Source organism: Hippopotamus amphibius, chromosome 2, assembly GCF_030028045.1.
Source record: "Hippopotamus amphibius kiboko isolate mHipAmp2 chromosome 2, mHipAmp2.hap2, whole genome shotgun sequence".
In the NCBI taxonomy this organism is placed as follows: domain Eukaryota; kingdom Metazoa; phylum Chordata; class Mammalia; order Artiodactyla; family Hippopotamidae; genus Hippopotamus; species Hippopotamus amphibius.
Window position 1 is genome coordinate 71,557,767 of NC_080187.1, and position 26,418 is coordinate 71,584,184.

Sequence of the window (26,418 nt, forward strand, 5' to 3'; positions counted from 1 at the left end):
AGGTGGGGGCTAAGGGGCGTGGCCTCAAGTCCGCGTGACAATGTGGGAGGATGGTCGGGCGCCAGGGGCGGAGCTGGACTCGGAGACTTAAGGCGAGACCGAGTGACCGGGGCGTGACCGAGTAGCCAGGGGGCGGGGCCCGAGGACGGCCTCAGCTGTCCCCAGCTAGGCAGCGCCCCGCGCCGCACCGTGGCCGCTCAACTTCTGCTAGCTTGGAGGGGATCTGCAGGAGCCTCCCTTCACCCCCACTTCTGGGGTCACTGCCGTGAGTGAGCCAGCGGGAAGACCTTGGGGGGGGTAGCTGAGGGGGAATATTTCCTGAACTTTCGCTCCTACAGATGAGTAGGTGGGGCGAGCCTGGACACCTGGGCCCCTTCTCGGGCCGTGGTTCCCAGCGGGCGACCGGTCCCTTGACCTCAGTCTGTCCCTTCAGACATTATAGCTAAAGCGCTGAGAGTGGGTGTAGAGTATACCAGGCTGTAGGCTCAGTCACTCGATACCCCCGGATCCCGTCCCTGGGCAGGACAGGGAGAGGGCCAGAGGGCCTGGATTGAGTTGCATTTGACATTTCCACCCCCTACCCATTGGCATTGTGTCAGACGAACGACTCAACGTGGAATGGCCTCCCTTCAGTTAGGCTGGGCCCAGCCCTCCCCATTAGACATAGCTAGGGGCTGGGAGCCAAGACTGAGAGGTTGACTGTCAAGTGCGGAGAGGCTCCACTACGGCAAACCCCACCTGCCAGCATTAGCCTGTGGTTGGACAGATGGCGGAGGCGGCAGATTACAGGGGTCTCTAGCACCACCCTTAACACCGGAACCACAGTTCCTCCCCCACAGCCTCTGTAACAGATGCCATTAAAATTACCACTTCCCATCCCCAAGAAGTCTTCCTGGGGCAAGCAGCAGCACCAGCCCTTGGGAATACAGGCCTCACCATGTCCACACCCAGCTAATGGAAGCCTGTCCTATCCTCTTGGCCACAAAGCTCTTTTCCTCTCCTGCATTCAGATAGCCAGTCAGACCATTAGCTCCCATTCCTAAAACACCCTGTCAGGGTTAAGCTGGGGTTTTGGATTCAGGCAACCTTGCTACCTGAGTGACTTCAAACAAGTTCCTTTTTCTGTTTGGGCCACTGTTTCCTCACCTATAAAATGGGAACTGCAGCTATGCCTCCTATTCAGCATTATTGTTAGGGTGGGATGCCATGGTGGCATTAAGGAGGCAATCACAGGGCCTGTGGGGTTCTGTCCTTCATCAAAGAACCTCAGAACCCTAGAAAATAAAAATTTTCAGAACCTAAGTGTTTGAAAAGGCTTTTGAGGTCACCTTGGTGGCCTCTCCGTGCCTCCAAGGGTAAGGAGACGGGCTGACTTAATTTGAAAGTTTGAGAATGAGCTATCTCTGTCCTCCTCAGATACAGACCCTTTCTCCCTGTTCCCTCAGTGCCCAGAATGGGGCCTTGGTTGTCTTGAATGAATTGAATATAAATGTACAGCAGGTCTGGCCTGGGCTGCCTACGGCCTTCTTTGGGTCCTGTTTAGCTTAAGGGCATCAGCTAAAGGCTACTGCCTGCATTTTCCAGGGGGGCTTTTCTAACCTATACCTACAGGAAGGGGAGTCCATAGTGGGTTGGGGGAATTTTGAAGGCTAAATTATGTGGGATGAGAGGAAGGGAATAAGAGGCTGTTCTAGACTAGCTGGAACTTACCAGTTTAGAGAGTTGGGGGAGGGAGCTCAGAGAGTAAGGCCCTGAGATAGAACCTCACTGGTGGGAGGGCATTGTGGGGAGCTGTATATTGACATCTGGGATAAAAATTCTGATCTGCACCTGCTATTCTTGATAATCTCTTCGTGGGAGAGGTGGGGGAAGTGAGAACCCTGAGCAGTCCTGGTATCTCCTTGGAAGTTTTTGGGGACTTGGAAACAGCACCTGGCATCTGAGAGGAGTCTAATTACTGTTTGCCAGTCTCTCTCTCTTCTTCCCTCCAGCTGGAGCAGGTGGGCAGCTGGCGGGTTAGCAGCGTGTATGTCTGTGTATGCACCTGGCTGGTGCCATTTCTTTGTTGGACTCTGCCCGGAGGGCTGGGACAGGAAGAGTCAGTAGCCTTGAACAGCAGATTGGGACACGCACCTCCTCCCAAGTCTGTGTTTCTCTGCAGTCATACCTCAATCTTTAGCATACAGTATGTAAGAGTGTATGTGTGTAGTAGGGGATGTCTGATTGCCAAAGAGCTGGTAGGTGGAGAAGAGAAGTTGGCCCAAGTTGGGTGGGTGAAATTTCCTAAAGCAGGTGGCCTGAAGGTTTGAGGTTAGGAAAGTCACGAGCTTGGTAGTCATAGGATAGGCCTGGCTGGAAATGGAATCAGAAGGACAGGTGAGACCATGTGTGCCTTGAACCTCAATTTGCAAAGCTTACACTTCATCATGGGGGTCACGAGCAGCTCCCTAAACTAGGGAGAGATGTTATCTGATAAGTGCTTTAGAAAGATCACTGAGTTGCTGTGAGCAGAAGGCATTGGGGGAAAAGAAGTTGATAGCAGGGAGGCCTATTGGGGAAGTGTTGCAACAAGACAGGAGAAATCACAGTGCTCTAACTAGGGTAGGGACAAACAGGACAGTGGGTCAGTGCTAGAGACAAAGCCAGGAGGTATCTGGCCCACAGATATGGTGCTGGGAGCAGAGCAGGAAGGTGGGCAGGGAAATGGACTTAGTGATCCTGATGGCTGACAGCAGAATGGAGTTTGAGAGCAAAGAGAGGGAGATGTGAGAAGCCACCAAGCTGCCATGCTAGGCTCCTGACCCTAGTCCTAATGTCCAAAGCCAACCTTGCCCCCCTCTAAACCAGGCCTTAGGACTGAGTCTGGCTTTGAGTATCCTCTCTCATCTCCAGATTTAATATGGCCTCTGACTCAAGATTAAATTCTATGCCTGAACTGTTTCCCTTTCTCTCTCCTCTCCCACTCCTGGCATAGGGAAGCCAGCCTACCGCTGTGTTAAAGGTCTTAAGGAGCTGGCTGGCTTATCCCCGCTCTCCCACCACATCTCTGGGCCACATCTCTGGGAAACCAAGCCCTCTCCAGATTCCTTCCCTTCTCTTTAGCCTGAACTGCCCCCATGTGTGATCCAGGGAAGCCTGATTAATTATGTGATCCTGGACAGCTCCCTGATACTGTCTGGGTTTGTTCCTCCACCAGGAAAATGGGGATGCATGTCATCTGTCACTCCGCTTCAGAGTCCTGACTAATTTTGGCAAGCAGTGGGGCCCATGAGAAAGGGTAGATAAGACAGACAGAAGGTCCTGACTAGGAGTAAAGCCCTTACGTCCCAGTACACACCTTCCCAAAATACACACTTCCTTCTTGAGGCAGCAAATGTAAATACTATGGAATGAAAAAGCTCAGTTCCACCTCTCTCTTCCCCTTCCTGACTCAGGCAGGCCAGGTTCAGATGGGCTTTGTCGTGTGGGCCCTCTGCACGCTCCTTCCTTAACTGGGGGCTGATGCTCCAGAATCCTCAGGAGAAGAGCCAGGCCTACCCCCGCCGCCGCCCTGGGAGCCACACAGGTCGTAAGAGCCCCGAGGCCGTCGCAGCTGCAACCATGTACACCTTTTTGCCTGACAACTTCTCGCCTTCCAAGCCTAAGCCGTCCAAAGAGCTGAAGCCGCTGCTGGGCTCCGCGGTGCTGGGGCTGCTGCTGGTGTTGGCCGCGGTGGTGGCCTGGTGCTACTACAGCGCTTCTCTACGCAAGGCGGAACGCCTGCGCGCCGAGCTGCTGGACCTCAATCGCGGCGGCTTCTCCATTCGCAACCAGAAGGGCGAGCAGGTCTTCCGCCTGGCCTTCCGATCGGGCGCCTTGGACCTCGATTCCTGCAGCCGCGACGGCGTCCGGCTTGGCTGCTCTCGCACAGCGGATGGACGCCCGCTGCACTTCTTCATCCAGACTGTGCGGCCCAAGGACACTGTCATGTGCTACCGCGTGCGCTGGGAGGAGGCCGCGCCGGGGCGCGCGGTGGAGCACGCCATGTTCCTGGGCGACGCAGGCGCGCACTGGTATGGCGGCGCGGAGATGAAGACCCAGCACTGGCCCATCCGCCTGGACGGCCAGCAGGAGCCTCAACCCTTTGTCACCAGCGACGTCTACTCCTCCGACGCTGCATTTGGAGGCATCCTCGAGCGCTACTGGCTGTCGTCGCGCGCGGCTGCCATCAAGGTCAATGACTCAGTGCCCTTCCACCTGGGCTGGAACAGCACGGAGCGCTCTCTGCGGCTCCAGGCGCGCTACCACGACACGCCCTACAAGCCGCCCGCGGGCCGCACCTCTGCGCCCGAGCTCAGCTACCGCGTGTGCGTCGGCTCTGACGTTACTTCCATCCACAAGTACATGGTGCGGCGCTATTTCAACAAGCCATCGAGGGTGCCAGCCCCCGAGGCCTTCCGGGACCCCATCTGGTCCACGTGGGTGCTGTACGGGCGCGCGGTGGACCAGGACAAGGTGCAGAGTTTCGCCCAGCAGATCCGCCAGCACCGCTTCAACAGCAGCCATCTGGAAATCGACGACATGTACACGCCTGCCTATGGCGACTTCGACTTCGACGAGACCAAGTTTCCCAATGCCAGCGACATGTTTCGCCGCCTGCGCGACGCTGGCTTTCGCGTCACCCTCTGGGTGCACCCGTTTGTCAACTACAACTCATCGTGCTTTGGCGAAGGCGTGGAACGCGAGCTGTTTGTGCGCGAACCCACAGGCCGGCTGCCTGCTCTCGTGCGCTGGTGGAATGGCATCGGCGCCGTGCTAGACTTCACGCGCCCCGAGGCACGCGACTGGTTTCAGGGACACCTGCGGCGACTGCGCTCGCGCTACGCCGTGGCCTCCTTCAAGTTCGACGCTGGAGAGGTCAGCTATTTGCCGCGGGACTTCAGCACCTACAGGCCGCTGTCCGACCCCAACATATGGAGCCGGCGCTACACAGAGATGGCCCTGCCCTTCTTCTCACTGGCCGAGGTCCGCGTGGGCTACCAGTCACAGAACATCTCGTGCTTCTTCCGCCTGGTGGACCGCGACTCCGTGTGGGGCTACGATTTGGGGCTGCGCTCGCTCATCCCCGCGGTGCTCACCGTCAGCATGCTGGGCTACCCGTTCATCCTGCCCGATATGGTGGGTGGCAACGCGGTGTCCGAGCGCACCGTGAGCGGCGGCGATGTGCCGGAGCGAGAGCTCTACGTGCGCTGGCTGGAGGTGGCCGCCTTCATGCCAGCGATGCAGTTCTCCGTCCCACCGTGGCGGTACGACGCCGAAGTGGTGGCCATCGCGCACAAGTTCACCGCACTGAGGGCCTCGCTTGTGGCGCCGCTATTGCTAGAGCTGGCTGGTGAGGTCACCGACACGGGCGACCCCATCGTGCGCCCCCTCTGGTGGATCGCGCCCGGCGATGAGACGGCGCACCGCATCGACTCACAGTTCCTCATTGGAGACACGCTGCTCGTGGCGCCCGTACTGGAGCCAGGCAAGCAGGAGCGGGATGTCTACCTGCCCGCAGGCAAGTGGCGCAGCTATAAGGGTGAACTCTTCGACAAGACGCCAGTGCTGCTCACCGATTACCCCGTTGACCTGGATGAGATCGCCTACTTCATCTGGGCATCCTGACCCAGCCCAGGACCCAGAAACCCCACAGCCCTAACCCCAGTCTTCCTGTAGGCCTTTAACCCTCCCTCACAACCACACCGTGTATTCCCAGGAAGTCCCCACCTCTGTACCACCCACTAAGTGGGTATTGAGGTAAATGTGCCGGAGCTAGCTCCCGCAGGGCCGGGGAGAAGATGCTGAAGCAACCTGCCTCCCACTCCAGTGCACAATCCTACAGCCCTCTTTCTCTCCACACACTCTAGGCTACAGAAACCTCTTCCCTGGGGCGTAAGAGAGCTCAGAGGGAAAAGGTCAGCTCTCTTCCTGTTAAACACGGTTGGGTTTTAAAAGCACAGAGAGAAACCTCACCCTCCATCCTGGCCTGTGTGGCCATCTTTGTCCTTCTGAGGTGGAGACTTGATCCTTTTTAAGGTCCCAAAATAGTCCCGTGCCACACTTAGAAAGGGCACATTCTTGGTGTTGGAATGTGCCAGGCCCTGAGTTCCCAGCACTGGCCTGACCTGTGGCTGACCTGGTCCCACCCCAGCTGGTGATAAAGGATGGAGGTACTCGGCCAACTGAAAAGGAGACAGGAGGTCCCCTCCCAAAGGACCCGAGGACTAGGCTCAGCACAGAGCCATCGTCGTTGTCCCTCATTTGTGAAGAGACTCATAACACCGCACTTATGCATCTGTGTACACACATGGTTCAGCCCTGTGCCAGGGCCACCGCCTGATGGGCAACGACTTGCAAGGCCCTGCTGGTCAGACTTGGTGCCTTAACTCAAGAACCTGTGTGTGTGTGTGTGTGTGTGTGTGTGTGTGTGTGTGTGTGTGAGAGAGAGACAGACAGAGAGACAGAGAGAGAGACAGAGAGAGAGAGGCACCATGTGTCCCTGGATCTGTGGAATAAACACAGTACCTCTGAGGCTGCATAGGCCTGGAGGGAGGGGGCAGAGTTTTGATTGTTGACCTAGTCCCTTCCTAGGTGATGTTCCTGAGATTCTAGTAGGAAATAAACAGCCCTTTCCAGATTCCTTAGCTGCCTCGCTTCTTGCACACCTGGTAGGGGTGTGGCTTCAAAGGGAGTGATGTTAGGGACTTCCCTGGCCGTCAGGTGGTTAGGACTCTGAGCTTCCGCTGTAGGGGGCATGGGTTCAATCCCTGGTCTGGGAACCCCACAAGCCAGGCAGTGCAGCCAAAAATAGGGGGAAAAAAAGAGAGAGAGAGAGAGAGGCGGGGAGCAATGTTCTTATCCTGGTGGTGGTGTGGTTTAGTACACAAACTACCGTGCACATGGACACCTACAAGTATACATACAGGGTAAGGTCTTTGATTTTAGCCATTTTCCCCTTCTAAGAAGAGCAACCTCAGCCAGAGTGAGTTTTTCCTGACTTTGCAGCTGAGTCTAGGGAAGGAGTGGCTTGCTGGAAGGGGGAAGTGGGAAACAGGGCAGGGCTCAGCTTCCCTCAACAACTTGGACAGCAGAATCAGTCCCTCACCCCCTAGAGAATGCATCTCTTTGCCTAGTCCTCCACCTTCTCTATTTTCTCAGTGTGAAGAATGCTAATGAAAGTTTAGGAGCACTCACCCAAGATTCTACCATTCATCTACAAGCTGTGTGGCCTTGAGTAAGCTGTTTAGCCTCCCTGAGCCTCAGTTTCTTCATATGTAAAATGGTGATGATAATGCCTACCTCGCAGGTTGTTGTGGGAATTATAAGCACAGATATATGTAAAGTGCCTGGCACAAGTAGGTGCTCAATAAAAGCTATTATAATAGTTTTGTTTGTTTTTTCTTGCTTAAAAACAACATGGATTTTTCCAGGCTCCAGCTCCCAGCCCAACTGGCTTCCTCTGGGCCTGCAATGTGACACCCTCTTCTGAAACCTCTGCACACAGCACCCAGTTTAGCTCTGAGTTTGTGACCCGAGGGACACTGTGGTCCAGGAGAAAGGCAAGACAAGAGACATTCAAAGTGGAATGTCAGGAGCCAAGAGTCCCCAGGAGATGGGGAGAAAATGGAATTAGCTTCCCTCTCCTTTTTGTCAAGAGCATTTACTAATCAGTATTCAGTGATGCACTTCCCTGGGCCCTGGTGCACAGCCATAGGCTGTGTGTGGAGTGACTGTAGAAAGAAGACACCCAGGCTGGGTCCTGGAAAGTTCCCTAAATGGCTGGAAAGCATGATTCACACTTGAGTGGCCCTCCACTTGCTATGGAATCTGAAGCCAGTTGACCTAACCTCTTGAGCCTTGGTTTCTTCATCTTTAAAACAGAATTTCTAGGATTCATTGAGATGTGTCTGTAAAGTACTTATGCAAAAATTGGCAAAGAATAAGCGTTCAACAAATGGTAACTCCTATCAACTCGATTCTAAACAAGGAACAAAGACAAACTATAAAACGTGTGCTATACCCTACTGGGTAGCCTCTAGCCACATGTCACTTCTTAAATTTAATTTTAAAATTAATTACAATTAAACATAATTAAAAATCCAGTTCTTCAGGCACACTAGCCACATTTCAAGTGTTCAAAATCCATGTGTGACTAGTGGTTCACATATTGGACAGTGCAGATTATAGAACATTTCCATAGTTGCACAAAGTTCTGCAGCCCAGGACCAAGCAGTATGTGCTGTCTGAGATGGCATGGGGGGTGGGGGTGGGTAAAGTAATTTGCAAAGCCTAAGTCATCTGGCATGGAGAAGAAGCACCCTTTAGAAGGGCATGGATGGAATTTCCTGGTTGTCCAGTGGTTAGGACTCTGCACTTCCAGTGCAGGGGACCGGGTTTGATCCCTCATTGACGGGGAACTAAGATCCCACAAGCCATGTGGTGCGGCCAATTTAAAAAACAAAACAAAACTGAAATGAAGTCAAAATGTTAAGAAGTTTAGAAAGGCATTGAGGGCAGGCAGCTTAGTGGGGGAGGGGACACACCATGCCCATTGAGTCCTCACTGTGTGCTGGGGCAGGGAAGAGGGCCCTTGGCCGGCCAAATCCCAGCAAACTGACCCTCAGCTTGTGATCTGGTTTCTAATCTGGCCTCTGCCATTGACCTCGTTAATCACAAAAGCACAGATGAACAAGCTAAAACACTGAGAGAGGAGGTCATTGGCCTGAGTCACACAGAAGATTAGTACCCAAGACTGGACTGGAACCTGGTGTTCTGTATCTAGAAGCCTAGACAATCCCGCCCACCCTTCACCCATCTTTCAGAAGCCTGGCCCAGCCACGGCCTGTACACATTCAAGGTTGGGGAGCCACTGAAATGTGTGTCTCAGAAGTTGCCACCCAATGGGCCTGATTGTAGGCCAAGAAGTGTTTCCCCTTCCCCCACTGACAACAAAAAAGAGAGGTTCGAGAAGTTGGGGGGCAGTAGCTGGAATGGTAGGAACCATAGAAAGAGCTGGTCTTGGGATGGGGGAGGGGAGGGAACTGAACTAGAAGCTACCCCTACCCCTGTTCGCTAGGATGCCAGAAACTCTGCCCTCTTAGAGCATTGTGCAAGCCCCCACCCCTGCCAGCACCTCCTGTACATTCCAAATTTTTCTCTCTTTCTCTGTACATCTGGGTGGGGAGGGCAGGCTACCCCTCCTCCATGGACCTTCCGGCAACCATGTCATGCCAGGGTTCCCCATTGGTCTTTTCTGTACCCTTGGGCTGGGGGTAGGGGTGGGGAGGCTGGTATGCAGGAACAGGGAGCTCCCTTCTCCAGAGGTAACGGAGAGGGACTGAGTGGCCACTGCAGGAAATCTGGGACTGGGGCCTAACACCCCCATTCTGTGACCATGTGCACCCTAAGAGTCTGCCTCAGTTTCCCTTTTAGCACTATACAAATCAGCTGAAGCCTGGCCAAGCCCTCTCTCTAAGACCAGGATGTGAATTTTCTGGGAGGATCTTTGCTTTTGCTCCCCCAGATTCGGGCAAAGTATCCCTCACTCTGGCTGGCTATAGAGCAAGTAAGTCTTCTTTTGTCAGTTCCCCTCACCAAGATTTTTAGTCCCTTCTCTCCTCCTCAAGTCCAAGGCCAGTGTTGACCTCTCCATCCCCTGGCCACTTCCCCATGTCAGATCTTATCAATTCTAGTCTGGACCATCGCAGTGGACTCCTAACTCTTTCCACTCTTGAACCCTTCAATTCAATCCACATAGCAGCCAAGGAGATCTTTCTGAAATTCACTCAGGTCATTTAGGAAAAAATTCAAGCTCTGATGTTCAAGACCTCTATGATCTAAATCCTTCTCACACTTCTGTTTCTATTTTGCTCACACACATACTTATGAGCATATTTTGAAAAGCATTTGAAGAAATACTACCTTCTGTTCTGGGAACAGCTGCACAGCCCATCCCTGCAAGGGGAGCCTGCCCAGACCCAGCCTTGAAGAAAACCACAGTAGCAACTGGGTGATTTCCTTTCCTGCCATTGTCCGACTCAGTGGGACTTCTGCTGACACCCTCCCCTCTTTGATACACACCCCAGCTCACAAGGAGCAACATGGTTTTTATCTTCAGGCTAGCCATTTACTTCATCATCCCCAAGGATCTTTCCAGCAGCTTGCGGGGAGGAGAGAATTTTTTATTTTTTAAATGGACTATAGGGGAAAAGAGAGACTTTTTTTTTTTAATTGAGGCATCAGTGACACAACATCATATTAGTTTCAGGTATACAATGTAAATGATTCGATATTTGTATATATTGCTAAATGATCACCACAATAAACCCAGCTAACAGCTGTCACCATACACAGTTACAAAAAAATTTTTTTTCTTGTAATGAGACCACTCAAGATCCACTCTCTACCTACTTTCAAATATGCAATACAGTATTATTAACTATAGTCACCATGCTGTACATTACCACCTCATGACATTCATTTTATAACTGAAAATTTGTACCTTTCGACCCCCCTCACCCATTAGGGGAGGGGAAAATTCTTGGCCTTATGAGACAAGCCCTAAGTCTGGCTGGGGGTGGGGTTGGGGGAGTGGGGAAAGACTGAAGAAGAAGAGGCTCTGTCCCTGGGGCTTCCCAGTCTGAGAACAGGAAGAGGTGGTGCCTCTGTACTCAGTGTCCTAGTGCTGTTTTTTCCCTCCATAGACCCCTTTCCCCTCCTCAGGGGGTCCTGTTGAGCACTTCCTATTACACAATCCTGAGCTGGAGGCACAGTAGGAGGGAAAGGAAAGTGAAGGGGGAGGGTTAGGAGGAAAGCTGAGAGCAAGCCTCACTGGAAACTGCAGCACAATCTCTAGGGGGCAGCAGCAGGGCAGGCACCGCCCTCCTCGAGAAAATAAGGGACAGGTTGAGCCAAACCGGACCGATGAAGTCAGCCTCTGCTCCTCAAACGTGGGGGCTCCACCTGCAGTCCCACACCAGCACGGGTATTTCTATTTAAATTCTACCGTTAAAACCACCATTATAGTTTCATTTCTTTGGGTCTTCAATTCAACAAACAACTGCTTACTGGGAGGGTGTTAGGTGTTGCGTTTGGGAGTCAAGAGGGCATTTTGGTTTTCCAGAGCCTCTATCAAATGCCCCCAGGAGGGGGCAACTTAAGACCACCCTTGTGGGGGATTAGTTCATTAGCTGCTTCTTCACCCAGGGGTCATGCAGGTGGTAGTGGGGGAAACGTGTGGAATTCCAAGAGAAGCCTCTTTGGGTGTAGGTGGGGACAGGACGGTGTTAAGATGAGTGTTTATTAGGGAAAGCTTCCGGGAGGAGGTGCTCTGGAGCTTGGAGGGCCTCAGATTGAAGGGGAAAGTCTTAGCCCGACAGCCCTTGAACAAGCCCAGGTGGCCAAAAGCAAAGTGGTGATGATGACAACAGAGCCTGCTCACCTGCCACATCCCAACCTCGGTTCTACTCTCCCTGCCTCATCCACCACCCATAACATGCCCCATCCCACTTTCTGTCCCTTCGTCCTGCAAAGTGAGCAGCTGAATGCAATTTATGGGCTCCCCCCTCCCTTCTCCGAAGTACCTGTGTTTTACTTTTTTATTTTTTAAACTGATTTATTTATTTATTTACTGGCTGCGTTGGGTCTCCGCTGCTGCATGCAGGCTTTTCTCTAGTTGTGACGAGCGGGGGCTACTTTTCATTGTGGTGCACAGGCTTCTCAGTGCAGTGGCTTCTCTTGTTGCAGAGCATGGGCTCTAGGCACGTGGGCTTCAATAGTTATGGCACGTGGGCTCAGTAGTTGTGTCTCACGGGCTTAGTTGCTCTGAGGAATGTGGGATCTTCCCGGGCCAGGGATTGAACCTGTGTCCCCTGCATTAGCAGGTGGATTCTTTTTTTCTTTTTTTTGACATACAATAGACTGCATGTATTTAAAGTCTACAATTTGATATTTTTTTCTTATTAGTAATGTATATATGGCAATCCCAATCTCCCAATTCATTCCCCCCCCCCCCACTTTCCCCACTTGGTGTCCATATGTTTGTTCTCTACATCTGTGTCTCTATTTCTGCCTTGCAAACCGGTTGATTTGTACCATTTTTCTATGTTCCGCATATATGTGTTAATATACGATACTTGTTTTTCTCTTTCTGACTCACTTCACTCTGTATGACAGTGTCTAGGTCCATCCATGTCTCTACAAATGTCCCAGTTTCATTGCTTTTTACAGCTGAGTAATATTCCATTGTATATATGTACCACATCTTCTTTATCCATTCCTCTGTTGATGGACATTTAAGTTGCTTCCATGTCCTGGCTATTGTAAATAGTGCTGCGATGAACATTGGAGTGTCTTTTTGAATTATGGTGTTCTCTGGGTATATGCCTAGGAGTGGGATTGCTGGGTCATATGGTACCTCTATTTTTAGTTTTTCAAGGAACGGCAGGTGGATTCTTAACCACTGTACCACCAGGGAAGACCCAGTACCCGTGTTTTAATGGAAAACTCTGTAAGTCCCCGAAGAATGTCTCCAAAGCTATATTGGATATAGGATATTCTAAAGCAGAGTCTTCCCTCTGGCACCTCATCCTCAAAGGAACTCACATATTGGCAACTGCCAGGGCCATCTACCTTCTGAAGCCTCAATATCCTCAGCTAAAAAACTGAGCAGCAGAATTGGGTCATTTTCCAGGCCCCTTCCAACTCCAATGTATGAGGTCTTAGCATTTTGAGGTTCCACAGACTCCCATGCTGAGTGCACAGGGCCAGCCAGCCCTTGTTAGCAGGCAGCTAGTCTGTGGTTTGGCACCACTGCCCAGCAGGCATTTATTAAATCAGTGGGATGTGGTCCCTGCTGGCCTGGAAAGAGAACACTAAGCTCCAAAAACTTCCTGCAGCAGGCCTCCTTCAGGGAGTGCCGCTCAGACGGGTGAGCAACAAAACCACTCAGGCCCCTGGCAGGGCTCCAAGATCCTGTTCACTAGTACTTTTGCCCTGTCTGCACGGAGAACCAGTGACTGAAAACATCTGGAGGCTGTCGAAGACCTGGGCGATTTCTCTCTCCTTCCTCTGGGGGTGGCTGTTCTTGACCCTGGGAATCCAGGTTGACCTTTGCCAATGCCCCTTCCCAACCAGTCTTCTGCACTTCATTGGGCAACAACCCTCTAATGAAATTCACATGAATCCAGCTGCTAACAGCTCCTGGAAGGGCTGTAGGATCTAACACTTGCCCCTGCATTCCTTGAGCCCTAGTAGCAAGGGAAAAGAGAGCCAAGACCCAACTCTTGCACCTCTGGATCTTACAGTTGAATTGTGGAGAAAGGGAATGGGTGGGAAGAGAGAAATGCCAATAATGAGGACTTGCTAAAGGTGGGGAAGGCAGCTGCAGGCGCGGAATGCACGGGGTACTGACAGGGCTGCTGGGTGGCCCAGCAGAGCCCGCCAGCTTGGTCCTGCCCCTGGCCAGTGACCTCAGTCATGCTGACAACCATGCTGGCTCCGGGCGTCAGGACTGGGCTGGGAGGCTGGAGTGTATGTGTCACTGACCTGGTGGCCCAGGGTTGCCTGTCCCTCCTCCCCTTGTCGTGACTGGGGACCTATTCCAATGTTTCTTGGGTCTCGAATTATTTTAGGAAATATTTACTGAGCACCTATAACATGTGTGCCTGGTGCCAGGGAAAGACACATTAGCAAGTACAGCTGTCCTTCGTTACCCACAGAGGATTGGTTCCAGGACCCACTGTGGATATCAAATTCCAAGGATGTTGAAGTCCTCAATATCTGCGGATATGGCGGGCCGATTGTGTAACAGACCCAGTTCCTACGTTCCAGTACCGCTCACTTGTATATCCTGTCTGCTACAAGTCACAACCTCTCGGGTACACCAGTGGGGTGGGGTGAGAGGACTTGGAGGCCCAGAGGCAGGAGAGCCACCCTGGCAGCATTGAGTATCTCTGATTCTGATTCTGACTCCCTCCCTCAGCTTCTCTGGGGTACAGTGCTTGGACACAGGATTCCCTCCAGCTAAGGTTGGAGCTTTGATTCACTCTAGCTTTTCTCCCCACCCAGGGCAAAAGTCCATGAAATAAATACAGCAGGTTAGAAGGAGAGATAAGCTGTTTGAGGTTTATTCATAAAGTATAAGGATGCATTCACTGGGCCTGGCCTTTTTTTTTTTTTAACTTCTCCTTTCCCTTCCTTTCCACCCAGCTGAGATTTTTGCTTGCGCGTCTCTGACAGTCCTCAGCTGATTTTACTAGCCTATCTGCTCTCCGTTATAATGAGCCAAAGACCAGCACAGGCTTCCCTGGAAGCAAAGGTAGTTCATCTCAGAAGGCCTCAAGGATCCTACTGAGGCAAAAGACACTGCTGTGGTCAGTTCAGGGTGCTGTGGAGCAGAGAAACTGGTGTCCTTCTTGGAGCACCGCCTTCAGGTCCTTGAACTGAGCCAACTGGCAGGCTTCATCGAGCCCCAGCCAGCGGTAGGCCTGGTGCTCGGGAGAGAGGCGGACCTCCACGTCATAGTCCTTTACCTCCGCCAGCCAGTAGATGACAGTTTTAGGCTTCTCCCAGGCCACATAATTGAGCTCCCTTCTGAATCCCTCAATGATGGTCAGCTGGCCTGCTTCTATGCCTGCTTCCTCCTGAGTCTCCCGAAGGGCAGTATCCAAGTCACTTTCTCCTGGTTCCACATGGCCTGGTTAGGAGAAAAGAAGAGGAGGCGGATATAACCTTCAACAAAGCTGGATTTTCCAGGTCAGATGATTTAAAGCTGGGGTCTTTGGTGACTTTTCTAGGTGTTGCTAGGCTTTGGCAATATCCTAACATGCCTATGAATGGGGTGCAGGGCAGGTAGTGTCTGGCTCTCTGGTGTCTGGGCAATCCCTCTTCCCCACCCCATCTTCTCTACAGTGAGTGAAACAAACCATATATTTGGCAAGTCTTGTCTAGAATACTGCTCTTCGATGGTGAGACAGATGGCCTCCCTCAGACCTCTGCCTTATTTTTCTTTGGAGCTCTCTTCATCCCATGTTCTCAGGGAGACCCTTCCCTGGGAGACCTTAACATGATTTTCCCAAGGATGGGTAGTCCTTTCTTGCCAGGTGGGAGCTGGCTGGAGGGAGCACTTCGCCTACAACCCACAGTGAGGACATAACACTGTCTGCAGTTGGTCCCTGAAGTCCCAGGGCCAACAGTCAGGCTCCAAACCCGGCACCAAGGCACCGGCAGCTGTTTCCAAGTAGCTATCAAGGCTCTTCCAAATTGTTTTCGTCTTTCTAACTGAGCAAGGCCAGATTCCAGTTTCATAGGGAAAGTCCTGATGGGAACTTAGACTAAGGACAAGCTGAGAGCCAGTTCTAAGAAAATTTGTTGGCAAGGCCCAAACCCAAGCAGACAACGGCCAAGAAACTGTTGTAAGAGAACTTGAAGCTCTGCAGACTAGGAGCAGCCCTCAGCGTTGCCTTGAGGCCCTCCCTGCAAATTCTCAGCTTGCTCAGAGGGGGTCAAGAAGGCCTGCGAGGGGTCTGGCAGCCTTCGTCAACGCATGGCTCCTGCAAGTTGCTGGGGGTCTCCTGGTTCAGGAGCTCATGGGGAGCAGGAATTCTTAGCTGTTCCCTTCTCAGTTCAAAGACAGGGCTACATCCTAGCCTCTTCCTTCCCAGGGGTCCTCAGAGCAGTGCCCTGAGTCAGCTGCTGCTGCATGGCTCCCAGAGAAAGAAACCAGGAGTTTGGACTTAAAAGCCCATTTTCGTTCATTGCTGCTGGGGAATTTTCTCTGCATAGCACCTCATATAGCCACGGACACAAAGACAGGTAGGTAATGCATCAGGGAGGAAGGTGGGAGGGACGCTGGTGGTTTGAGAGAGGAACAACTGATCCAGACTGCCCGACCTTCCGTCAGAACTGTGTGGGAGTCTCTGAGCACACCCTGCCCAGCAGCATCTATTCAGCATTCTGCCCATCAGTGTTAACAGGGTAACTTCTCCTCCAGGTCCAAGCCGGGAAAAATTCGGAGAGGTCCCTTGAAATCTTTCAGTGAGGGGCACCATGCAGTGTGACTCAAGTGATTAGGAAGCAAGTGTGAATATTCCTATTCATAGTATTTGTGACACTTCTGTCTCTTTTTTTTCCACCTTGTTTCTCCCCAGTGAAACTTGAACGTGCAAATTTTATTTCCTGTTCCCACTTCCTTGTTTTCCTCCAACGCTGGAGTCTTGTTCACCCCTCCCACACCCCACTTGCCTTTAAAGTCCCTGCTCCCTTCTGTCTGGGGGCTGTTCACTATGGGGTCCTGACCTGTGGCCCAGTGATGACTCGACCCCAGGGTCCCCAATTCCCAGCCCAGTGCCTCTTCTCCTACCCAGCCATTCGCCACAGAGGCTCTGGTGACTGATACAAGGAAACCAAGTGTTATGGCTTCCCTGGTGGTCCAATGGTAAAGAATCTGTCCTACAATGCAGGGGATGGGGTTCAAGTCCTGGTCAGGAACTAAGATCCCACATGCTGCATGGCACAACCAAGAAAAAAAAAAGAAGGAAAGAAAGAAAAAGGAAAAAGAAAACCAGGTGTTGCTTCTGCCCAGGAATTCAGTCACAGAGTTCTACTTCCAGTTCTTCTCTGGCCTGGCATGGAGACTCTGTATGTAGAAAGATCAAGAGCTCCTGCCCACTCCACCCCCTCCTGCTACACAATCACTGGGAAACAAGCCTTGTAGGGTGCCTGGCAGGGTGGATTTCTGAACAACACTTGGCATTTCCCCAAAGCGTGCTCCTCTGGCCTCGCACCTTTGGGAGGAGTCCAGTGATGAATGCCATCTGATGCCTGCAGCAGTAGAAACTCAACTGCAGTGTTGTCCATCTTGGGAATGAGGTGTCTTCGGAAGATGATCAAGCCACATGCTCTCAGGGCCATGGTCTATCTGAAGGCGTAACAAAGAAGACGTTCGAAATATTGACTTAAAAAAAAATGCACAACATGAGAGTTGTGAGTTAAGTTTTATTTGGGGCAAAATGAGGACTGCAGCCCAGGAGACAGCATCCCAGATAGCTCTGAGAAACTGCCCCAAAGAGGCAGGGAGGAAGGTCAGTATACATGTGATTTTGGTGAAGGTGGAGTACACGCAGTCAAGCACATATTTTTTACAGAAGGTTTCTGCTAGTCTCGTGAAGATTACTGCTAGTCATGAGGAGCAATCGGCACCACGAAGGATTTTAGTGCTTTTCTAGATATGAGGAGATAGAAGAATTGGGCTCACAAAATTGGCTCCTGAAAATATCTAACTATCTGGAGACCTGCTCTGCCAGTTTTTCCCAGAGCACAGAGTGCTTCATTTCAGCTCTCCACCCTGAACTCCTTTCGGGGGGTGGGGGGGTGGGGTGATGAAAATCAGCAGCTGCAGCAGCACAAAATTAAATCCTTGCAGAGGTAGATAGCAAGTGCTGATGCTGACTGCCAATTTGTAGTTGACAGAAGTTACACAAAACAGGAAGATCCATACTGGGGGACAGCACCCTGATGCTGCGGAGTAGCACAGACCAGCTAACAGTGACCTCATCACCTACAGAAAAAGGCAGCATGCCGAGGACCAATGTGGGGAAACTAGGAGTCAGAGACAGGCCTTTGTCTCTGCCACAAAGGAGCCACACTGGCCCCCACCTGCTAGCGTGGCTCTATCCCAACTGCTCCAGATCTCCCAGCTAAAACAGGGCCAGCGTGTGTATATAGAGACTGGAGATCCTTAGAAACAAACCCACTGAAACTGGAGAGATGAGGGGAATGGGAGAGATGCAGTACAATATTATCATCAAATTCACAATCCCATTTCCCTCAGCCTCCAAACTGAGTCTCTGGAGCAAAGAGACCCCAACAGTATGGTTTCTGATGGCTCAGAGGGGTCACTTAGGAAGGGTAGCTTAGTGCACTAAAAACTTACTCGTTATTGATTTTTTTTTTCAGTCTTTTATCCATTTTGGAATGTTATATATTCACATGGTTCAAAACTCAAAATGTGAAGAGGGCACACATGGTAGAAAGTCTCTTTCCCATTCCATCAGAGGTGAACTAGCAGAGTGGTCAAGAGTGTGAACCTGGAGCCTGGGTTCAAGTTCTAGCTCTGCCATTTATTCACTGTGTGATTAGCTCCTAAGCCTCAGTTTCCTTAACTGTAAGACAGGATAATAATAGCTCTACTGTAAAGGGTTGCTGTGAGGATTACACGACTTAACTTTTGTACAGTTGCTTTAGAACAGTGCCTGGAATGTAATGAGCACTCAACAGATTTCAATATTCATAGAAAAATGTCCGAAGGATACACATCATTAATACCATTTTCTGGGGGATGAGATTAAGGGGAGACTTCCATTTTCTGCTCCATATATATCTGTGTTATTTGGAAATTTACAGAGAACATTTATTATTTTTATAATCAAAATTACAATAAAGCCAGACTTTTTTTGTCTCTTCCATTTAGCCTTTTTTCCATTTCAGAAAAAAAATGTCAACAACAAAAGACAGGAAGGGAGCAGGAATATCTGCGAAGTAAAAAAAAAAAAAAAATTCATCCTCTGAAGGAGGACATGTAATCAAGGTAACAAAAACTATGGAAGAGACTTTATGTAAAGCCCTGCTAAAGAAAAACTTGTGTCATTTCTTCATTCAACAAATATTTATTGAGCACCTACTGTGCACCAAGTACTGTGCTTGGTCTTTGTCCTCACAAGAATACAGAATATAGTTTATATTCTAGTGGGAGACGCAGACTTTAATCAAATAGTTAAGCAAATTTAAAAATAACTGTCAATAAGGTATGTGCTCCAAAGAGAAAATGTGTGATTGGTAACTTGACCTTGCCTGAGGGATAAAGGAATGCTTCCTGGAAGAAGGGATGTTTGAGCAGAGAAGTAAAGGATGAGTAGAATGTAAGCTGGCAAAGGGAAAGAGGAGAGAGGGTGTGTTTCAAGTAGAGGGAACAGCATGGGCAAAGGTCCCGAAGTGAGATGGCAGAACTGAAAAAAACTAGGTGTCTCAAATGCAGTGGAGGCCTGAAAGAGTGGCCAGGCAGGGAGTGGCCCAAGTCCCAGGGCCTCATCTGCAAGATTCCAGGGCCAAAGAAGGAGCAGGTGCTCATGGGTGGCAGAACTAATGCTGAGAGGGTGGATGGAGTAGGAGCTGATGGTCTCCACGGCCCCCTTGTTGGTGCTCAATCAAGATGAGCTTGCATTTGTTAAAGGCATAAAAATCAGACCCAAATTGTAACCTGTTCCAGGGCAATTCTTAGGACTACCAAGAGATGGTAATGTTACTGTAGAGAACAGTGGTTCCTCACCCAAAAAACCAAGCACACCCAACACTGTGACCTTTCCAAACTCTTCTACACCTGTAATGAGAGTTTTTAAGGATTAGAAATAATTTCAAAATGGGTTTTTGAAATGGTCTGTGCTCTCATTTACTGTTGGTGGGAGAGCAAATTGGCATCTCTCCTTAGGAGGACAATTTGGTAATAATTATCAAAACATAAAATGCACATTCCCTTAGACTCAAGAATTCCATTTCTAGGCACTCTGACATACAGAGATACATGTTTAAGGTGTACACACACACAAAAAAAAGAAAAAAAGGGCAGAAACAAGTATCCATCAATACGGGAATGGTTAAATAAGTGCAGTATATCTATATGATGGAAGATTATGAGGCCTTTAAAAAAATGAGGCAGAGTCAAATGTGCTGCTTGTAAAAAAAGATTTTCAGACATACTAAGTGGAAAAAGAATGGCTCATAACAGTATGTAAAGTGCGATTCTTTTTGAGTTTAAAATTTTTATGTAAACTGGTATCAGGCTTTTACTAAATATGGTGTTCTAGTTCCCTGGTCTCCCTATTTATGCTGAGAATGTTCCTTATTCTGGAAGCCAGAAGGAACCCTGTCACCAAAGAACTGGTGAAGAAAGATTTCAAATTACTGGTTCCACGTTTAGGCAGAAACAGGTACCTGATCCCATGCCTTCCTATCAAGATGCTCAGAAAGTATTAGCAAGTAATAGGTGTAGGGCACCTTCCCCCTGCTTCAAGTGGAGTCCCATGGAATGGATGTTGGAACCCCTCTATAAGCTTAGGGATCCCAGACTAGTGGGCATAGTGCCCTCCCCAGGACAGGAAGCCCCAGAGAATTCCTCGACACCACTGTCATCACCATTACAGCATGAGGAAACAAAGATGCTGCATGAGGGGCCAAGAAAGACAGGTATGGGGTGGACATGAGGAACTACTGGGGAGAGGGGAGCAGACCAATATTTTCCTATGGTGAGGAGGCTTAGGTTAGTGACAAGGGTGCACTCTAGCAAAAACGTATCTCATTTTTGCTACCTCCAGTATTCAGTGGTGACCACACCTAAGAACCAGACCGACCAATGGTTCATCTTGATGGAACAAGAAGAGCTAGGATCAAGAGTTAGGATCAGGTAGATATCCACTTCCTGCCTATGCTCTGCACCCACAGAGAGGACAGAAAGGCAGAACTCCTATTTGCCCTTCAATTGCTTAGCTTGAGCCAGCTGTCCTCTAGAATTTCTCCTTCCTTCCCCATCCATGTAACCACCTCCTCATCCTTTCAGCAACAACTCAGATGTCATCTCTTCTGTGAAGCCTTCTGGCTCCTAGTCACTCCATCTTCTGGGCCTTTAACACGGCTTGAACAATCATCTACTGTTGTGTTTGATAAGAGAAACAGAACACTATGAGCAACAGTAAAGTAAGAATTTAGTATAGGGATTACACCTTGTCCAATTAGGAAGTTGATGGAGAAATCCACGCGACTCTCCTCTGCATCTGGTGTTAGGCCTGAAGTCTCTGTAAATTGGTGAGGCCAGCAGCTGGGAAGGAAAGCTGGCTGTGAAGTGAAGGAGAGCTCTGTTCACTGTCTCTGAGCTCACTGACTTGGGTGACTTGCAGAAGCTAGAGTCCTTTGCCACAGAGCTGAACATACACCTAGCCAAGGACTCAGAGCAGCTGAAGGAGGAAATTCAGCAGGAGTTGGGGAGCTGCAGGCCTGCGTGCTGTCCTGCACTACCAAGGTGAGCCAGCAGATCAGTGTCAAAAGGTATGCACTGCCACCATGCCTGGTATCCTTCACAGTGTACTGGCTGCCACTTCACTTCAGCTTTCCAAATCTGGCACAAAATTTTCTTGAAGTCAGCCCCAGCTGGAACCATACAGGAAGGGAATCCTGGGAAACTCAGTTCCAGCTTAGCTAAGCGCACACAGTACAAAGCCACCACAAGCATGCACACCTAGTACGATAAATCTCTGTCTGTACCTCTGGCAGGTAAGAGCCAGACTATAAAATGTCTCCTGGGACCCAGCACAGCAGCTTTCAACAGATGTTCATTGACTCACCAGAACTGTCTCCCCACCTCCCACTCAAACAAATGCTCAGGGTACGTTCTGGGACTTTGGGAAATAGCCCAGTGTTTTCCTGAAGAGTGCCATTTACATAAAAGTCAATGGAGCTATTGTTGGTAGTTCTCTGCTTTTCTGGAGACCACAGAGCTGAAACTGTCCTGGGGTTTGAAAGTAGCCAGATTTCTTTTTTTCTCTCTTTCATTCTCTCTCTCTCTCTCTCTCTCTCTCTCTCTCTCTCTCTCTCACACACACACACACACACACCCTTACACGTACAAACTCTGAGTGGATTCAAACCTCAGGGGGTTAAAGAACACAGCATCTGATATGCAAATATGCCTGCAGCCAGGATTGCGGAGGTGAGAACTCCAGGCTGACAGCAGGCAATTCACACTTCAGAAAAGTGGCAAAGTGCCTTAGGTGGTTAAAAAAACCTGAACAAAAAAACCCCTCAATGTCATCAGAAGGTTCCAGAAGCTAAGGGAAAGTGCTCTTGGCTTTTTCTATAGATAAAATTCCCTCACAGCCTAGGAGGTTCAGGACTTAGGTGCCAAATAGTAATTCAGATAAATGGCTATACTGATGTGCTGTGTTCCAATATTTTCATCAAATTAATGAGGGTGCTACTGCAAGCATAGCTCAACCCCAAAAGCCCTCACAAAAGTACCTTTAGATACAGAAAGAGCTCTCCAAACCCTCCACCCCACTTGTTCCTCATAGTCTAAAATCCCTCTAGCAGAAACAGTATTTCATCCCACCATTGTCTCAGTTAAGCTTCTACCCTGTGCAAGATTCTTTACGTGTATCTTTTCTAATGCTCAAGATAACTCTTAGCAACAATTATCTCCAGTCTACCATGAGGAAACTGAGATTCAGAAAGTTTAAAATACTTTCCCAAAGGCATAGCTGGTCTGCGAATGTTGAGATTTGAATCCAAGTAAGTAAAATCCCAAAGTCTGTATTTTTTTTCCTTTGTATAGCTTTGCTTATCGTGAAAGAGCAGGGCTTAGGGCACAAGTGGCCCTGAGAGAGGACACAAAAATGATTTATAAAATCATTTCCAGTTCCAAAATTCCTACGCTTTGATCTATATTCATATGGAAGATTTTAAAGATGTCTAACTGGACTCCTTTCCACAGAAGAGGTTTTAGTCAGAAGGTGGTATAGATGAAGGTCCTGGTGCCCAAAGACAGCCCTGGAGGGGTAAAGTGTAGTCTGAGGCCCCTAACTTTGCCTCTCTGATAAAGGTTTCTATGCCTCTTCTGCTTTTTTTCTGGGAAGTAGGAACCTATAACCACATGTTAAAAACCATACCAAGTAGCCTGAGGGTTCCCAAGCACCAAGTATTGGGGACACATTTGATGCTAGCCTTGGACAAGCACACAAATTCCTAACTTAGGACACTAGTGTCCATGCAATCTGCCCAGGCCACTCCACTGCAAGGGGGAAAGCTAACTCTGCCTGCCCACAAGCAACTCTGTGACTGCTTAGCTTACCCTCACTTCCACATCATAATGGTCTTTTCTCTAACTCTCCATAAATTCTACTTTTTTTATATATATAATAAAGCTCTCTCTTATAACAACAACAGAGATAAAACTAAAAGAGAAAAAAAAAGAAAAACAAGCCCCCAATTACCATAACTTGAATAGAGACAAAGAAAATGTTCCCTCAACTGCACCTCTCCCTGTATCTGCCACTCTCTTTTCTCAGAGACCAAGCTGCTGAGTCATCTTGCTATCTTTGCTATTTGGCTGAGGGAGGAAACAGGAGATTTCACCTGTGATGACATGAATATTGGCTTCTAGGATGAAGCCAAAGTCAGACAAGGTTGGGACAAAAATCATTTCCAGTGAAGGAGATCTGTTAAGTGGCCTATTAGTGCCATCTGCTGTACAATTCTGGAAAGCAAACAGGGAATTTTAATACTAGAGCCTGAAAGGATCCATTCGCTTATCTAATGTCTGTTGAGTGTGCCCCATGTGACAGGCAGTGTGACAGCACTGAAGAGTAGATAGGAAGCTGAATACTAGTCAAAGTGGAAGATATTTAAACAGACAAGTTACCAAATGTGTTTTGCGCATCACAAGGGTATGTATAAGATGTAAAGGTAGCAAAGAAGGAGTGATTATCTTTAGGTCAAGAGGTACTCCATAAGGATTTTGAGGGATGACTAGGAGTTTACCCAGTAGAATAAAGGTGGCAAGGGGCCCTGCAGGCCAAGGGAGGAGTGTGAATAAAGACCCCCAAGCACAAGATGACAAGATAAACAGTTTAGTTTCTATCCTGTAGGCAATGAGGAGCTATGGACTGGTTTTAGGTATGGCTGTAATATGGTCAGGTTGACATTTTACAGAGACATTCTGGCAGCAAAGAAAGTGGAGAAAGAATGAGAAGGCAAGGAGACCAATCAGTTACAAGCCTGTTGCCAACAGTCCAGATGACAAACGATATAGAGTTAAATTAAGGCAGAGGCAGCGAGAAAGGAAAGGAAGGGATGACTCTGAGAGAGGTCTCAGAGAATATCAACACTATATGATGTTTCATTGTCCAAGGGAGAGGGAGAGGTATTTGGTTTGCGTCACTAGGTAGAAGTAGGAGTAGAATGTAAGCAAATGATTTCTGTTTGGGACAAGGTGAATTTGAAGTGCTGCAGACTACCCACAAGGTAAATGGACAGATACATCTAAAGTTCAGCAATCACCTCATCCTATCTCTTTATTTCCCAAGGCTGAAATTTCCTATTAGGGAAAGATTTTGCTTCCACTGTAGATATCTATACAGCCCACCTCTCTCCATTTGGGTAAGGCTGCCTGTACATCTCGTATTCCAAGTATTTTCATCCTCTTTCAGTCAGAAACAGCATGATACAACACAGAAAAGCACGGCTGGCTTTGCAGTGAGACTTAGCTCCCTAATTTAACAGTGTGTTACTTTGAGCAAAATTTAACTCCTCTAGGCCTCATTTTCCTCATTTTACAAATGAGGGTCTGACATATCAGAAGTACTGAATATATGAGTCACGCTTAACTCTGTAGCATAAAAGGTCATCGGAAAGCTTCTCTATGTTGTTTTAATGATCTTAGCTTTTTTAAAAAAAATTTATTTATGTATTTATTGGCTGCATTGGGTCTTCATTGCTGTGTGTGGGCTTTCTCTGGTTGCGGAGAGCAGGGGCTACTCTTTCTTGTGGTGTGCAGAGCTTATTGCAGTGGCCTCTCTTGCTGTAGAACACAGGCTCTAGGCATGTGGGCTTCAGTAGTTGTGGCACACAGGCTCAGGAGTTGTGGCTCGTGGGCTCTAGAGCTCAGGCTCTAGTAGTTGTGGCACATGGGCTTAGTTGCTCCATGGCATGTGGGATCTTTCCGGACCAAGGATCAAACCCACGTCCCCTGCATTGGCAGGCGGATTCTTAACCACAGCGCCACCAGGGAAGTCCCTGCTCTTAGCTTTTATTGACAGTTGAATCAAGAAATGGCTTTTCAATATTCTGTAAAACTGCCAATGAACACACTATTCATCACACCATATATATCTGCTGGCTCCACTGGCTAGTATATTTGCTTGTTTCTATTATGAAGATAATAGCTACCATTTTTGGAAGAGTTACTACTTGTCAGGCATTGTGTCAAGCGCTTTACCTTTGTTATTTCATTTAATCTTTACAATAACACTATAAGGCACTACTGCCAGCTTTCAGAAGAGGAAAAAGGAAATTACAGCTCAGACATGTGTCTGAGTCGTGACTCAAAAGCAGATTTGCCTGTCTCCCAACATCACTGCTCTCAACCTAGACTCCACATTAGTTACATTTGGCTATTTGATTGCATTCAGTTTAATGTCATATATATACTTATATATATTTTCCCCCTTGAGACATAATAAATACATAAGGTCCAAACCAGGCCACAACAAGGAAAAAGGAAGTTATTTTTTAGGTAGTGGGACTCGTGTGTGACTTTTTTTTTTTTTTTAATAAATTTATTGTGTTGGGTCTTCGTTGTTGCACACGGGCTTTGTCTAGTTGCAGTGAGCAGGGGCTACTCTTCGTTGTAGTGCGCGGGCTCCTGAATTCTGTGGCTTCAGTAGTGGCGGCACACGGGCTCAATTTTTGTGGCTCACCGGCTCTAAAGGGCAGGCTCAATAGTTGTGGCGCACGGGCTTAGTTGCTCCGGAGCATGTGGAATCTTCCTGGAGCAGGGATGGAACCCATGTCCCCTGCATGGGCAGGCCGATTCTTAACCACTGCGCCACCTAGGAAGTCCTCATGTGACTTTACTTCTGCTATAATTGCCACGATATTATCTATTCAATAAATGAAGCACTTAGAAAATATAAAACCTCTTCTGGAAAGTAGGCAGAGTTTAAAGGATAATAACAGTGTTAAAACTGAGGCCCAAGGAGGGAAGGATGTGGCCCTCGGGTCGCTGGGCCTTACACCCGGAACTCTGGGCTTCAGACGACCCACCCGATCACCACTTGTATGAGGGCAAGCAAGGCTCGTGGGGCCACTGATCCCTTCTCCCTGTGCATACAGGAGAGGTCCTGCGAGCGGCTGGGGCCTGGCCTGCCCACGCCCCACTGCCAGCTTGGAGGAGGGCACGCCCACTTCTGACCCTACAGCGACGAGAGGTTAGTCAGCTGCAGCCTCTCATCTCTCCGAGACTCAGTTCCTCCGCGGAGAACTCAACACAGTAGTCCCTCTCTAAGGCTACTCACCCGAAGTAGAAGGAGGCAGGAAGCGGGCCTTGAATGGAGACCCGGGGTACCTCGACCAATCGGGAGAGCTCGGTTGCGCTTTGGGCGACCAACAGCTCTGGGCGGAAAAATCAAGGACCCGCCTCAATGGTGCGAGTCTCACTTAGAATATCGCGAGATATTCACTTAAGCGGAACGATTGGTTGCAAGACGGAAATTGAGAGTTTCGCCCACTGTTTCATCGGGTCTCTGATTGGTCTTCAAGAAGAAAAGGCCGCCCACGTCCACGAGTTCTCTGGATGCC

General features: G+C 49.3%; 2 protein-coding genes across 2 annotated transcripts; one reads left to right on the forward strand and one right to left on the reverse strand.

The window, feature by feature from the left end:
• Positions 1-202: 202 nt before the first annotated feature.
• Positions 203-7,376, forward strand: MYORG (myogenesis regulating glycosidase (putative)). The gene is made up of 2 exons (XM_057723368.1): positions 203-265; positions 3,435-7,376. Exon 2 carries the CDS (start codon positions 3,502-3,504, stop codon positions 5,644-5,646), a length of 2,145 nt encoding a protein of 714 aa, XP_057579351.1. The 5' UTR covers positions 203-265; positions 3,435-3,501; the 3' UTR covers positions 5,647-7,376.
• Positions 7,377-14,118: 6,742 nt separating this feature from the next.
• Positions 14,119-26,271, reverse strand: NUDT2 (nudix hydrolase 2). Its single transcript, XM_057722481.1, has 3 exons — positions 26,136-26,271; positions 16,806-16,939; positions 14,119-14,716 (listed from the first exon to the last, which is right to left on the reverse strand). Exons 2-3 carry the CDS (start codon positions 16,930-16,932, stop codon positions 14,400-14,402), a joined length of 444 nt encoding a protein of 147 aa, XP_057578464.1. The 5' UTR covers positions 16,933-16,939; positions 26,136-26,271; the 3' UTR covers positions 14,119-14,399.
• Between the last annotated feature and the right edge of the window lie 147 nt (positions 26,272-26,418).